Genomic DNA, 16,422 nt, shown 5'->3' on the forward strand with positions numbered 1-16,422 from the left:
AAACACAGTATTTTCAAAACCTTTGCCCCTCTTACAACCAGCAATTAATCAGTGTTTGCCCAGTCAAGAACATTAAGATCAAGTCCCTGGAGGAGACCTGTATCTTGTTTCTGCCCATCGAGGCATCTGAGATCACTGACTTTCTCCTGGGGATGTCCCTTCTGCCTGTGTAAAAGCATACAGGTACTGGCCAGCAGATCAGGTTCACAGTACTTGTCGCCGCCGGGGACTGTAACAGTCCTGTAGTTCTGGGTGTTAAATGCTCTAAGGAGGTAACCACTGCCAACCATGGGGCCGGCACCCTGGCCAAGCTCTCCACTGTCCTGTGCAGTGGGACTCCTGGGGGGAGTAAGACTAACAAAACCCACACAGCACCTTGTGAGGTGACAGGGTGCTGCGGCTCTGTCCTGTATACTCCGTTCTCACACCCAGACCCACTGCTACTGTCTTGGTCCCCGTGCCTACAAAGCTGCTCCTGATGGCCGGTACTGACAACTGTTACACCTCGGACATGGGCTGCACTGCCACCAGGGACAACTTTTCCAAGGCCACCTTCAATGCTATCTCTAAAACCTACAGCTTATCTTCCCCTGACCTCTGCAAAGAGACTGCTCACCAAGCCTCCCTATCAGGAATTCACTGACCATCTCATAAAGACCCACACCAGAGCCTCCATGCACAGGACCCAGGTTCCAGCTGTGGACACCAAACAGTGTTTTTACACAAGAAGAGTAAAGTGAATTAATGCAATGTGAAAAGGAAAATGCCATTTATGACAGAATAAAAAATATTAAGGACAAATCTAACAAAAGATGTGAAAGACCAGTACACTGAAAACTACACAAATATTGCTAAGCAAAACTAAAGACAAAAATAAATGGAGCAATATAGCTTGCTCATGGGTCGGAAGGCTCAATATTGTTAGATGTCTGTGCTCCTATATTGAACCACACCTCTAAAACAACCCTCATAAAAAGACCAGCAGGCTCTTAGTGGAAATCAATAGCTGATTCTAAAGTTCATATGGAAATACAAAGCAATTAGAATAGCCAAAGCAACTAACTATGAGAAAGAAGAACAAAGTTGGAGGGCTAACACTACCTTATTTCAAGAATTATTATAAAGCTATAATAATCAGGACAGTATGATATTAGTGTAAAGAGAGACAAAGAGATCAATGGAACAGAACAGAAAATCTAAAAGTAAACCCACACAGATACACCGAACTGATTTTTGACAAAGACTCAAAACCAATGTAGTGGAGAAAAAGCCGTTTCAACAAATGGTGCTAGAACAACTGGATATCCAAATGCTAAAAAATGAACTTGGATCCATACCTCACACATTATATAAAAATTAACTCAAATGTATCATAGATCTAAATGTAAAAACCTAAAAGTATAAAACCTGTAGGAGAAAGTCTTTTTGATCCTGAGTTAGACAAAGATTTTTTTTTACACAGGAAACCAAAAGCAGACTCCATAAAAAACTTTTAAATTGATAAATTGGTCCTCACCAAAATTAAAATCTTCTACTCTTCAAGAGACACTATTAAGAGAATGAAAAGATAAGCGACAGACTAGAAAGAAAATCTTTCCAAAGCATATACCTGATAAAGGACTTATATCCAAAATATATAAAGAACTCTCAAAATTCAGCAACAAGAAAACACACAAACTGATTTTTAAAAAATGGAAAAAATGTGAACAGACACTTCACCAAAGAAAATATACAGAGGGCAAAGAAACACCATGAAAAAGATGCTCAACATCATTAGTTGATAGGGAAATGCAAATTAAACCACAATGAAATTACCAGTACATACTCACTAAAGCGGCTAAAATTAAAAAGATTGTCCATACCCAATGCTGGTACAGATGCGGAGGACCTGAAACTCTCATACACTACTGACGGGAATGTGAAATTGTACAACCACTTTGGAAAACAGTTTCTAAATAAGTTAAACACATCTACCATATGATCTAGCCATTCTACTTCTAGATATTTACCGAAGAGAAAAGGAAATAAATGTCTATACAAAACTTGTACAGAAATGGTTATAATAAGAGCTTTATTTGTAAGTCAAAAACTGAAAATAACCCACACGTCAATCAATAGATGAATGGATAAACCAACCATGGTATATCCACATGATGGAATACTTCTCAGCAGTAAAAACAAAAACCATGGATATGTGCAACAACATGGATACATCTTAAGGTGATTACGCTGAGTGAAAGAAAATGTCCAAAAAGAAAATACTGTATGATGTGCTACTTTATATAAAAATCTACGAAAATGAAAATTAATCTATAATCCCAGGAAGCAGATCAGTGGTTGCTTGGGAAAGAGGGGATAAAGAGAGGCCAGAGAGGATTACTGAAAGGGCACAGTAAAACTTTTGGGGTAACGGATATGTTCACTACCTTGATTGTGGACATGGTTACATTGTGGTAATGAGTATATATATTTATGTCAAAACTTACAAATTATATGATTTAATTATGTATAGTTTATCATATATCAATTATACCTCAATAAAATAGTTTCTTTGTAAAGACAGCTTCTTTTGTAAAACAAATCTTAAAAAGAATAAGCACCAGCTATCTAAAAAACAAATGATACTCTGGCCATGATGGATTTACCAGTATGACTTGCATTCCCTCCATATGCAAGTAGAATACTGGGCAAAATATAAAAAATTGTTCTGACATTGAACAATAAGCAGTTCAGGTCAGTGAAGCCTGAGAGATATTACAAGCATATGTGGTGAGCCCCAGGATCTGCCAAGAGGCACTTTTCCGGAATGCAGTGCAGGGAAAGGGGGCACAGGAGGCTCATGGAGTTCAGCAGCATGGTTGAAATTTGTAGGGCAGAGTACTGACTGTGCGAAGGTTCACAAAAATCTGTGTAAGGATCCCTTTGAGTCTTTGGCTAAATAGTACGCTGCACACAGTAAAGCAAGACTCCGTGAGGCCAGGGAAGCAATCAGGTCCTAGAATGACCACTGGGGAGCTGTAAGCTGAATAATTCCCAGTTCACAGAAGTCGAGGAGATATCTGAGGTCCAACTAGCCAGAGGAGGCCTTTTTGAACACCTGAGGCCTTAAGAGGACCCAGAAGTTTCATCTGGGTAATTGGTCTGAAGTAGCCCCAGAGTAAAGTCTAATCTAGAGTAGCCTGACAGAATTTAAAAACAAGTTTCAAAACAATCAAGCTGATCCACAAGTAACTTAACCACTCGCCAAAACAACCTTTAATATTCTTAAATGACAACAAAATCCAGACATTTACCAACATACTATTACAACATCCAACATCCAATCAAAAATTATTAGACATGCAAAGAAACAGGAAAATGTGAACCAGAATCAGGACCTGTGATCTATAACCAGGAAGGAAAAAAGAAAAAATCAGTCAATAAAAGCACACTCAGAAATGACAGAGATGATGCAATCAGCAGACAAGGATTTAAATCAGTTATTAAATATGTTGAGGTACTTAAAAGGTAAACATGAACAAAATGGGAAGAGAAACAGATGATATAAAGCTGAAAGAAATTTACAGATTAGACAATGGAGAAGAAAAGAGTAGTGAAATTGGAAAGCTAGAAATAGAATGTAGCCAAAGTGAAGCAGATAGAAAAGAGGGATGAAAAACAATAACAAAAAAAGATAAGAACTTCAGTGCTCTGTGTGATCTAACATACATGTAATTGGAGTCACAGAAAAAAAGCAGAGAGAAGATGAGCTGAAAAATACTTGAAGAAATGTCTAAAAAATACTTAACGAAATGAAATGTCAGGAAAATGCTGTAATTAAATCCATAATGAAGTAACACCACATACCTATCAGACGACTAAGATTACAAATACTAACAAACGTGAGCTGGTGGTAGCAACGTGAAGCAACTGCACCTCTTTCTTATACATTACCGGTGCATATGTAAAATGATACAAACCATTTTGGAAAAAGATATTACTTAAGGGGGGAATATGTCGCCCAAAACTTGTAAATGAATATTCCCAACAGCTTTATTCATAATAGCCAAAAATGGGAAACAAGCCCAAATGGCCATCAGTCAGTGACTGGATAAACACACAGCTTAGTCACTGGCTGGAACACCACTCAGCAAAGAAGATAATGCAGCAACAGGGAGGAATTTCAAAAACATGTTGAGCAAAAGTGAAACACAAAAGTCCATGAATTCCATTCTTATGAGGTTCTACAAAAGGCAAAAGTAACCAATAATAACAGAAACCAGATAGGTGGTTGCCTGGCGCTGGGGGTTACGTTGGGAACAGAATGACTGGAAAGACGCACCGGCCAGCTTTCGAAATGATGGAAATGTTTTGTGCCTTCATTGTGGAGGTGATCATACATGAGTATCCATTTGTCAGAACTCATCAAACTACACTTCAAGGAGGGGTATTTTATTGTATCTAAATCATTCCTCAATAAAGCTGATTTTAATACAATACAATGCCTACACCAAATGAAGCTGCCTGTAGGTTTCTGAAGCTGAGTTCTCCCCTTCCCACTTGTAATACATGCCTACTTGTGCTATAGAATAAACATGAGTCAGGCAGCTTGGTGATACATCCTGTGGCAGAAACAGCACACACTTACCTGAGGTGCTACATAATAAGGGGTGAATTGGGGTGTCATCAAGTCACCTTGGTCAATTTTGGCAAATCCAAAATCACACAACTTCACTGGGGCATCCTGAAATAAAAGAAATAGTCCTCAGTAAACATTAAAGGAAAATTCAGGCGCAAGACATGTTACCTTGAGCTCTTACAAGTTCCTGGCTGAGACCTGGGCCTAGGTCTGGAGATAATGATTCATATTGAGGAATTATTCTTAGTAACAGAGAAGTAAGGACGTTCTACCCACTCACAGGTAGCCTTGTTTCATAACCTATACAGGCAGCACTAAAATCACAATGTTAGCCAAACACCCCGATTCTATCTACTGGCCCATTAGCTCTCATCAATCCAGGGTGCTGCTTCACTCGTCACACCAGCTTCATGACAGACTTATTTCATGGGACAAGGTGCAGGGGATATGGGGGATGGCTGGAGGAGAAAACACACCTTATCAGGGTTATCAGCAAATACACCTATAAGCTTTCAAGGTAATATATAACAGTATATAGATTCCTGCCTCCTCCCAAAGTCCCTCCAAATAATATCCAAAATCTTTAAGTCCTACAAATACATAGTAGCATTCAAAATTATCAATGCCAGGGGTATGGTACAATTTCTCTGAGCCTCTAGCAAAGGAACAAGTGAGAAAAATAAGCTGCTTGAGGCACCATGGCCTAAAGCCTCCTCACTATGGATTCAGAGCTCTCCAAACACATACACACCTACACACCCCTTCCTGAACTATGTGCGAGTGGCGGCGCGAAAAGGCAGAAAAGCAGGGCGTCTCACCAAAGAGTTATCCTTGAAGAGAAGGTTCTCAGGCTTGAGGTCTCTGTGCGCGATGTTTAACATGTGACAGTGCTGTAGAGCCAAAGCTATCTGGAAAAGGACATAATGGAGCAACCACATCTTAGAAGAGTTAACTCCTTAATGCCCCTGGTTTAGAGAACTCAGGATGTTTCAAAATGATGCTTAATTAAGTCAATTAAGACTGTGGTCAGTTTTCAGTTTTAAAGCAGAAATTAAGTAAGACTTTTTGGTACCAAGAAATGGACATGAATTAAGCTTAGTTTAACTGCAACCTGTATTTTGTTCAACAAAAAGAAAAATACAGCAGTAAAACAATTCTTTATCTGAATAAACTGAAGGTTAAATCTTGTACGAAATGGGGAAAATGAAATGTTTCCACTTCCACTCATCTGCGATGTGCCAAGCACTGCAGAGAGAATTGCCAGGCAGTCTTCAGCAGGCCTGGGGTCCCCCAGCAGGGCAGCGGGCACTAACACCTGGCTCGGAAGAGAGCTGTGCTCTCCAGGGAGATCAACATCAAGCTCTGCCTTCAAGAAAAATGGAAAGCAGCTAACTGGATTTTTCCATCTGATGTTCCAGTGTACTCATTCCACTGGTTGAAATGTTGCCTGTTTAGGTGGATTAGAAGGGTTTTGTTTTGCAGAAGATTATCAGAGCTCACCCTTAGTCCTTATATTTGAAAAAACACAAAGTATAATTTTAAAAATTAAATAGAAAGAGCAAATTCTACTTGTCCTCCAACTCTCAGTATGGATTCTCTTGGTTTTCCAAACCAAAAGGGAGGCATCAAAAACTGCTCACAGAAAATTTGGAAGAATTTTTTATTAAGAACCAACAGGCTATGCTTTCTGCTTTTCTTTGCCTTGCTTGCTTGGCCTGAAGATAAGCCTTGATGGTTTAGCTTTACACCTCCTCAAGACATTATTTCCAGTTGTATTCCTAGTATTGCTTGTGACATAAATCATTTCTCTAGCAATAAAATGTGATGTCAAAATAGACATAACCCCGAATTATAACGACCTTAGAATACTACGAAAATCTGATATCTGATGACAGAAAGGTGACTCATAAGCAAAGAATATCTTATATTCAACTGTCAGAACATATTTTTACACCATACAATCTTCCAGATGGTACCAGCAGTGTTTTATCTCCAAGTCCAATAGCAGTGCTTGGAAGCTATATGTCCAAAGATATCTACAGTCTACAGAAGAGTTAAGATTACCTTCCTTCCAGAGTTTATTTAAATCTATAATAAACAATTGACAACCGCTTAAGAATACAGTCCCCCCCAAAGCATAAAAGGGGTCACATATCTCCTGTCAAGGCATCTTTTCTGATTACATAACAAAGCAGGCAATGAGAGATCAAATAGAGCTCTTCTTCAAGCTTTCTTTTATTCCCCCCCCCAATGAAATTGTGCTTGTTAACCAACATTGTTGGCAGTTTGATTGGTACCCGGGGTTAACTTGCCTGCTTTGTTACTTGGCTGGCTTGCTTCTCTGTAAAGTGCCGGTGCTGGCTGATTCTGTGAAATAGCTCTCCCCCTTCCATCATCTCCATTACAATTAAGAGTCGAGCCCTGTTTGAAAGCATTTGATTTTGTTAAGTTAAAAAAAAAAAGAAAGAAACTGAAACATCAAGTAGCTAACCTAAAGATATCTCATCTACAAAGTGTGTAACTACTTCCTAAGTCTTTTCCTACCAAGCCCCTTGGAGTTGGACCCCTTGTCACTACCAATTGGACACTATGCATAAGGAACATCCCTGACCTAACACTTTCTAAGAAGCTAAAATAGGAGTAAACAAATAAGTTTTGAAGACAGTGTTCCTTTTGAAGCCACTGTAGTTAATTTGTTATTACTAGATGTTAAAGACAGGATAGGTGATCTTTTAAGTGACTTGTTTCCTATATGTATTTTAGGGCAGCTAGACTGAAAGTGTATTGAAAATAGAATGTGACTCTCCGTAAGACATGAATTTCAAGTCACCTGGCTGAGTATTGGGCTGTCTTAGTTATTCATTGTGTGTGTGTGTGTGTATGTCCCCATGTCTCCATTCCCCATCCCCACTCTACTAGTTTCCCATGTGGCCCACAGCATGCCCAGAAAGATAGATGGACAGGGTTACACAGCAACTAAATAAAAGCAAAAATACTGTTGTAAAAAAAAAATCTGAATTTTGGTTACCATCCTTTGATATAAATGCTTCCAGCTTCTATCCAAATGCTTTCACCAACAGAGCACAGTTGCAAGAAATAGTCATTTCATTTCCTATTTGATTTTACAAATCCATCTTCTTTCTCCACCTGAAAAACTTCTACCTACCCCCTTCAACTCCCAGCCCCCCTACATAACCGCTCTGTGAGACAACTGCCTCCCCAGCCTACCATTAACAGCTCTCCTCCTTTGTAAGCTCAAAATATTTTATGGATGCCCCGCCCTGGTACCTGTCACATTGCTATGACAGATTTATATCTCAGTCCCCTCAACAGAAACCATACCTTATTTAATTCTGAATTCCCTGGAAGAGACTTTAGAATGCCACCCAATGGGCTTGCCAAACACTTCCTCCTTTAAAAGGAATGTCAGACTAAGCAATAAGGGCTTTTTGCCGTATCAACCTCTAAGACATTGCCTAGAATAATATTTGGTCTCCTTTCGCTAATTTGAAATAGAATCTGTTTTAATTCCACATTACATGCTTTTTTAAAATGAAAGAAAGTACTCAGAATAATTGGGGGCCGGAAGAGCGGATGGAGTATAAATGAAGTAAGACTGCAGTGAGTTGATAATTGCTGATGCTGGTGACAGGCACCTAGGGACTCGTAACATAATTCTGCCTGCTTTCACAAATGTTTGAAATTTCCCAAAACAAAACGTAAAGGAGAGAAAAAAAGAGAAAGGAGAAGGAGGGGGAGGCAGGCAGGGAAAGAGGGAAGGAAAGAAGGGGGTGGGGCACAAGAGAGGAAGACCCCACTATCCCTTGGCCTACATAAGGAGGGGTGGGCATGTGGCGATGACCTGTGTAGTCTTACCTGGGGCTGGACTCATGAGGAAACTGTACACTGTTAGCAAACACTTCAATGATTTGAACTATATTTGGGTGTGTGGCACACATCATGTGCAGACGTACCTTAAAGAGAACAGAGGAAATGTTTCTGTACATAGAGAATGCCAACATTTTCTCTCCAAACTCCGTCCCTGCTCCCCAAAAAAACTGACCACACTAGGCACAAGGGGATAAGCCTATTACAGTAAAAAATCCTTACCATCTGGAATGTTTAAAAAAACAAAAAGAAAACTTTTCACCGATTACCTCCTTAATGCTCTTTCCACGAATAAAACTTAAACAATAGATTACTTTCTACTGTCCTATCTATTGGCAAATGAAAAAATTGGGCAAATAATTCATTTTATTTCAGATATTATTCATATATCTCTAAGCAAAAGAGTAAGTCCTTCACTGCACATTATTAACAAGTCATCACCATATCCAGATAACTTAAAACAAGTGTTTATTTTTAAAAACTAGAAATACATCCTCCTGCAGCACACTTTCAAGATACTTCACCAGCCCCTTCCTTGTATTATTTTATCTCCACTTTTCAAGGACTTTTTTCAATAAGCAAAAGCTGAAGTAAACCTGAATATTTCAAAGTACAAGAATCACATTAATTAAAAAGAACAAGAGGTGGCTGAAAGGAAATAAGACTCAGTACTAACAGCCTTGATTACCAATAGATACAGGGTTGCTTGGAATAACATGAATAGGGAAAAGGGGTACATATGGATTTTAAAAAACAAAAAACAAATTCTTTGTGCATCTCTCCAGGAACCTGCTTTACTGTAAAAAGAATAATTCTTAGGCACTTCAAATATCTGGACAAGTCAAGGCAATAAAGGATCATACCTCATTTCTAGCTTTTGGACGATCAAAAAGAATTTTCAGTGCAAATCGTTCTTGGGTAGAGTTCTTCACACAGACTCTAGATTTGGAGAAAACAATTCAATCAGAAATTATCCATGTTACAGTGAAAACTAATTTAACAAGTTTGTTCTTTGAGAATTGTATTCTTATCAAGACTATATCCCGGTGCATCAGAACAAATGGGCCCCCACGGCTAGCAGGTGGAGAGGCAGAGAAGCATCTCACCCACTTTTCACAGGCCTCAGCTCCCGAGCCTCCAGCCTCATGAAATCAACTCAAGGTTGGCAGAGAAAGAAAGAAAGAAAGGCCTCTGCTGGCTACATGCGAATCTCACAGTGGGTGGCTCTATGGAATCAACATGTTATAAGATTTTGTTACAGACCATGTGACTTGGTCATTTAAATATATTTCTAAATGGATGAGAAACAGCCTAACATAAATACTTTCACTTGTTAAATTAAGGCTATTTCACAAATCTGGCACCTCTGATGCTTCGAATTTAAGATGTATTTCCAATTGTACTTTTCAGAGCAATTTGTCATAGTTTGCACAAAGGTCTCTTACCTAACTGGACCACTAATTCCAGCTCCCAGTTTCTGAGTCCAATTGATATTATATTCCTCTAAAATGGAGGTTTCCTATTAAAATAAAAGAGGGGGCAGAGAATAATTCTGCGATTAAAAAGCTGAACAATTAAACAGAGGTGGGACAATAGAAGACCTTACCACCCAACATCTCATCTTCTGAGAGAATCTGATAAGCATAGGGTTTTGTGTCCTGTAGGGCTTTTAGACATTTTGTCTAAATGATGAGGTTAGGCATTGTTTTCCAACAGGAGAGAAAGCAAAAAGTTTAGGATAAAAAGAAATTCTTCAGCTCATCTACAAGGTCCATTTGAGTAGATACTCAGTGTTTTGTTTTTCTCTTTGGAGTGTTAGGGGACGGTATCTTTCAAAATGTCTCACTAAATACTTATTTGCTAAAATGGTCAGGTGTATTCCCTGAGATTCCAGAAAGACTGGTCTGATATATGCTGCTACCACAGAAAAGCCTATATCTTTGAACAAGTTGATCAAATTATTGGAATAACTGAATAAATTAAGACTTAAAAAGTTCAAATAAAATAGTAGTAAATAACACTAAATTTATCAAATTTTCAACAGCAATATTTTGAGTACAAAGATGTTCTGTCATATTCATTTTGCAACTATACTTTTTATATTTTTAAAAAGATTTTTAAAATAGCTTTCAATAGTTCCAAATAGAGCCTCTCCAGTTTAATGACATTTTTCATGGAATTCCTGTTTAGTCCCTGTATGTGAAGCTACCGTTGCCATACATCATTTTTAGGCAAGAAAGCTATATATTTAAATTGTGGTAGGTTAAAACTCATTTTTCCGGGTTCCACATGTGGAATAGGAAACCAATTGTAGACCTTGAAAACTTAGGCCAAAACTCATGAGACTTTCAAATTGTTTTGGTTACAGTTAAAATCTGATAGACCGTATTTACCCCTAGAATCCCGATTCCCAGTGTATGAGAACAGGTTATTTGTCCATGTAACACACACTCATTGTGCAGATAATACGTGCCAGACACCAGACTAAGTTCAGAGATGAAAACAAAGCTTCTGCCCAATGAACATGCAGATGTCTAAAACAAGCTTAGAATAGCTTCATCTCCATACCTTTCTGCTGCCCAGTCTTGACAAAGGTTCTTATATAGGAAATGATCGACAATTGTAGAATAAATGACTAGAAAGGTAAAATAAGCCAGATGATGGAGGGATATTGATATATGAGGGTCCAGCAAGATCGTGACATAAACTCCCTTCTGAAAAACTGTACCTCGAGGTTAAGAAGCTTGTCAAAATCATACAGTACGTTACAGGCACTAACAAGGCTAGAATCTATGGCGTTGGCTTCTTCCCTAGCACCATTCCCGCTATCAAGGGTAACTGGTCCAGGCCTCGGCATGAACAGGGACAAATCTTGCCCAACGAAGGAGGGAAGTCCCAGGCACTGTCTCTACTAACCTCCTCCTAAACAGAATTCAAACCTATCCGTGTAATCTAGCTACCTCCTTCAGTTTCCATGCATGGCCTGCGGGTTTAGAAGATGGGGAATAATACACGACTGGGAAATGGAGTTGGAGCATACTCTAAGCTTCATGGTGGAGTAAAATCATTTGCCAAACCCCTCCTCTCCTCTACTCTAACGAAAACATACACTCCTCATAGGAGATTTGATGAAAAATAAAGATTTGTTCTACAGAATTGTTTGTTATGATCAGATCAAAGGACTGTTCATATGCCCAGTTCCAGAGATGTGAAAATAACATTAGACCAAATCCTTCACTGTACTATTGCTTATTAAGATGGCCCTCTACTTAATGGACAGCCAAGACAGTTCCAGGTGCAGAAGCTCTGACTGGAGGTTTGACACTTGGCTTTGCAGAAGGTAAGAGAAGCACTGCCAGGCCTCTGCGGTGCGCTGATTTCTGAACCCTGTTTTTCTTACACCTCTTGTCCTCTCCCAGATTTAATTCTGGCACATTTGTGGTTGGTGCCATAAATACTAATCAGTGCTAGGGCTTCACTAAGCTCAGATGGACAAAAGAAGGACCTGTCAACTCTTCAATGTGTCAATGGCATATTTTGTCACATATTTTAATGACAAAGGAGAAAGTAGGAAGACACAGGTCAATTAAAACACTTCTGTGCAGGAAATTAGGGAGTATTTCAAAGCTCCACAGTGACACAACACATTGTGACAAACACATTGACTGGTTCTGCTAAAGAAATACAAACATTACCTTAAATTAATAAGGATATAGACGCATGGAAAGAATTCTTGAGAATCCTTCTAGACCAAGGGTTAGCAAATTATAACCCACAGGCAAATCTATCCATTCCTTGTTTTTGTAAATAATAATATTTATAAAATAATAAATAAATAGATTTCTGTATAACAAACATCAAAATAAAACAATATAGTAAAAAATAATTTACTGGGTTAAAAGGAAAGATCCAACTATATGTGCTGCTATCTATGAGACATACTTTAGATTCAAAGATGTAAACAGGTTAAAATAAAAGGATTTCAACAAATGATCATGGGAAAACGATATCCACATGTAAAAGAAGGAAGTTGGACCATTAACACCATATACAAAAATTAATTCCAATGGATCAAACCTAAATGTAAGACCTAAAACAATAAAACTCTTAGAAGAAAACATAGGGCAAGAATTTCACAACATTGGATTTGGCAACAATGTCTTGGATAGGACACCACAGGAACAGGCAATAAAAGAATAGACAAAATGGACCTCATGAAATTTAAAAATTTTGTGCATCAAAAAACACTATCAACAGAGTAAAAAAGACAATTCACAGAATGGTAGAAAATATTTGCAAATCATACACCTGATATGGGATTAATATCCAGAATAGAGAACTCCTAAAATGCAACAACCACCCCCCCAAAAAAAAATCCCAATTCAAAAAATGGGCAAAGGAAAGAAAAAGTGGACAAAGGACTGGAATAGACATTTCTACAAATATACACAAATGGCCAATAGCACATGAAAAGATGCTCAGCATCACTAATCAAGAAGAAAATGCAAATCAAAACTATAACGAGATACCACCTCGCACCATTAGGATGTGAACCACCAGAAAATAACAAGAGTTGGTGAGGATGTGGAGAAATTGGAACCTTTGTGCACTGTTGGTGGGAACATACAATGGTACAGCTGCTGTGGGATATAGTATGGCGGTTCCTCAAAAAAAATAAAAATAGAACTACCATATGATCCAGCAATTCCAAGTATATACCCAAAAGAAATGAAAGCAGGGTCTTGAAGAGATAGTTGTACTTCCATGTTCACAGTAGTAGTATTCACAACAGCTAAAACATGGAAGCAACCTAAGTGTACACTGACGGATGGATAAGCAAAATGTGGTATATACACACAATGGAGTATTATTCGGCTTTAAAAAGGAAGTAAATTCTGTAGTATGCTACAACATGGATGAACCTTGAGAACATCATAATGTGAAGTGAAATAAGCCAGTCACAAAAAAGAAAACACTGTATGATTCCACTTATATGAGGTGCTAGGAGTAGTCAAAATCATAGAGACAGAAAGTAGAATGGTGGTTGCTAGGGGATGGGTGGAAGGAGGCAGTGGGGAGTTAGTGCTTAATGCGTATGGAACTTCAGTTTTATAAGATGAAGAGCTCTGGAGATGGATGGTGGTGATGGTCGCACAACATTATGAATGTATTTAATACCACTGAACTGTACACTTCAAACTGGTTAAGATGGTAAATTTTACGTTATGTGTATTTTACTATAATTAAAAAAAGAAAAAAAAGTAAAAGGATAGAAAAAGATACACCATGAGTAACCATAAGAGAGCTGGAGGAGCTAGCTATACTGACAACAGACAAAATAGACTTTAAAACAAAAGATGTTAACAGAGAAAGACAGGCACTTTTTATAATAACAAAAAGGTCAATTCACCAGGAAGCTATGACAGCTATAAACATATGTATGCATGTACCTAACAACAGAGTCCAAAAACACATGAAGCAAAATTTAAGGAGAAAAACAATTCAAAAATAACAGTTGGAGATTTCAATACCTCCACTCTCAATAATAAATAGAAAAACTAGACACAAAATCAGCAAGGACAGAGAAGACAACATTATTCACACCTTGACCTAACTGACATCTGGAGAGCACTCCATCAACAACAAGGGAATACAGGTTCTTCCCAAGTGCACATGGAATATTCTCTAGGATGAACCATAGGCTAGATCAGAAGTCTCAATACATTTTTAATCATGGTTAGAAGACAATGTTAAGACGACGGCTGTGCCCAAATTTACCAATAGATTCAATGGAATCCCTGTCAGAATCCCAATCAGCCTGCTGTCAGGTAGGCAGCAGAAGTTTTAAGTGCTATGGTTACAGCCCAGGAAACAGCTTTTCCAGCTGAACTCTAGAGGTCTCAGTTCTCACCATTTGAGGGACAGCCTCAAAAAATGCAAAACAATGAATAAAACATAATGCCACAGACCAAGTTTTATTTGATGTGATGCTGGCTTGCTTCCAAGGGAGTAATCCTAGTCAGTACTGGTTGTCAGTTCAGATATTTTCAATTCCACTCTATTGGCTGGGCATATCCAAATTGTAGGAAGATTTACCAATGACCTGTCAAGTATGCACAGAAAGGCTAAAAAGGCAGGAAAATTAGGTTGGGCAATAGTGACCACATGAAGAAAACGGTGACTCTTTCTGAACCACTGTTAAATTGCTATAAGCTAATACTTGTCAAATTTTACTAAATGTTAGCTATTGTTATAAGCACATTTAAATGTATTTGCTCATTAAATCCTCAAAGCAACTCTGAGCTGGGAGTGTTTTTATCCCCTTTATACGGATAAGGAAACTAAGGGACAGAGAAGTGAAGCTGACTTACTTAAGGATACAGTTAATGAATGACAAGGCTGCGATTTCAACCCATGAGTCTACCAGGAGAAACTGCTGGCTGCCTCCCTATTTATAAATTTGCCCACTAGTACAATGTCCGTCTTCGGCTCAGAACTCTTCCTGAGTTCCCCTGCTACTCAGGGTCAAAGCCAAAGTTCTTGCAATGGTCTATAAGGCCCTATGTGCTCTGGCTTCCCGTTGCTTCTCTATAACATAATCTACACAGACCCACTGCATCCCCACCACCTTGCTGCTCCTGGATCACACAAGACCTGCACCTACCTGGTGCCTTTGTACCTGCTGTTCCCATTGCCTGTAATATTAATCCCCCTAGACAGTGGAGGTTTGCTCCCTCATTCCCTCCAGAGCTCTATGAAAATGTCACCTCCTCAGAGAGGCCCTTCCTGACTACTCTTCCTAAAACAGTACTCCTCACCTTTTCCATACCTCTTCATTACAACCACTTGGCCATGTGTATTACCTAACTCCACCATCTAGAATATAAGCTCCATGAGAGCAGGGACATCCAGGAGGCCGGCTTTGTACCAAGAGTGCCTAAGACAGCAGCTGCCACAAATGAGACAATACTTGAATTTAAAAGTCTGTCACAATGCTTTGATTCACAACCCAGTCATATAAGCTTAGGCAACGATTCTTGATCCTGTATTGATAAAATCCAAACCAAAAGAAAAAAATGGATATATCAAAGCAGTCTTTTAGAACCTTTATTTCTTTTATTTAAAATTTGATCTTCCTTAATCTGTACATTATATTTTGATGTCTTCTTTAAAAGGTGAAGTTTCTTTGGAATGATTGATGATTTCTATAAACTTTATCACCCCCAAAATTGTTAGAAGTGTAAGTACTTAGTGGTAATAGTGATTGTGTCTTGAAGGCAGAAATAACCCTAAGTTGCTAATGAATGCCTGTCCCTCTAGAGAAAATGAAGTTCTTAAATGCACTGAGTTGACTTAACACTAAAAACGTAAATAATGTCTATTAAACTTAAGCTTCATGTTCAGTTTACGTAAGACTCCAATTTCCTAGCTACAGCTACATGATAACTTTCTCTTTAATGCCTTAGTGCCTCAAAGTTTGCCCGTTTAAAAAAAAGGTAAAAATGAGGTTTTAGAAGACTTACTTTATTTGGGTCATTTTATAATACATATTTACTTTTCTTTCGGTTAACAGAGCAGTAAATTACAGGACACCGCTAGCTCTTCCTAAATAAACTCAATGCTCGCTAGGAGGAGAGAGGAGAGGAATGAAGAAAAGGGGAGAGGAACACACAGAAAGTGAGAACAATCTATTCGCCAAAGGACGGGTTTTGTAAGAAGGTGAGCCACCTCCTTCGGAAACTGCGAATTTCCAGGAGGCTGGTTTCAAACAAATCGGAGGGATGGGTAAAGTCCAGCTCTCCAAGTGCTGTTGCAGCAGATCATCCGGAAACATAAGCTGGCCGCCCTTTGGATCTCTTGGGGAGCGACCCAAAGAAGAGTAGTGGGGCCCCCTCCGCCCCACTCACATCAGTATC

The 16,422-nt window shown here is 38.7% G+C and overlaps 2 protein-coding genes and 1 pseudogene across 13 annotated transcripts in view; 2 read left to right on the forward strand and 1 right to left on the reverse strand.

Moving 5' to 3' along the window:
* Positions 1-16,410, forward strand: part of TMEM116 (transmembrane protein 116) — a 114,390-nt gene extending 97,980 nt beyond the window's left edge. Inside the window, exon 12 of one of the 2 annotated variants that reach the window (XM_088801019.1) lies at positions 16,080-16,410. Coding sequence is in view for 1 of the 2 variants with exons in the window: in XM_074321059.2 (XP_074177160.1) it covers positions 16,080-16,115 (36 nt within the window). In the remaining variant the exon portion in view is untranslated. The remainder of the gene's footprint in view (positions 1-16,079) is intronic. The other variant, XM_074321059.2, reaches the window with a different exon arrangement.
* Positions 1-16,422, reverse strand: part of MAPKAPK5 (MAPK activated protein kinase 5) — a 104,199-nt gene that overhangs the window by 87,384 nt on the left and 393 nt on the right. For 9 of the 11 annotated variants that reach the window (XM_074321056.2, XM_074321055.2, XM_088801016.1 and 6 more), the window contains exons 2-7: positions 9,952-10,025; positions 9,370-9,445; positions 8,495-8,592; positions 6,931-7,039; positions 5,437-5,526; positions 4,628-4,723 (exon numbers count right to left, since the gene is read on the reverse strand). In XM_074321056.2, the coding sequence (XP_074177157.1) occupies positions 4,628-4,723; positions 5,437-5,526; positions 6,931-7,039; positions 8,495-8,592; positions 9,370-9,445; positions 9,952-10,025 (543 nt within the window). Of the gene's footprint in view, positions 1-4,627; positions 4,724-5,436; positions 5,527-6,930; positions 7,040-8,494; positions 8,593-9,369; positions 9,446-9,951; positions 10,026-16,422 lie in introns of those variants that run through there. The other 2 variants (XM_074321058.2, XM_088801017.1) reach the window with 2 other exon arrangements.
* LOC141569260 (small ribosomal subunit protein uS5 pseudogene) lies at positions 3-3,007 on the forward strand (annotated as a pseudogene).

This window comes from Rhinolophus sinicus, chromosome 9 (genome assembly GCF_057876585.1).
Source record: "Rhinolophus sinicus isolate RSI-liver-muscle chromosome 9, RSI-T2T, whole genome shotgun sequence".
NCBI classification, from domain to species: Eukaryota; Metazoa; Chordata; class Mammalia; order Chiroptera; family Rhinolophidae; genus Rhinolophus; species Rhinolophus sinicus.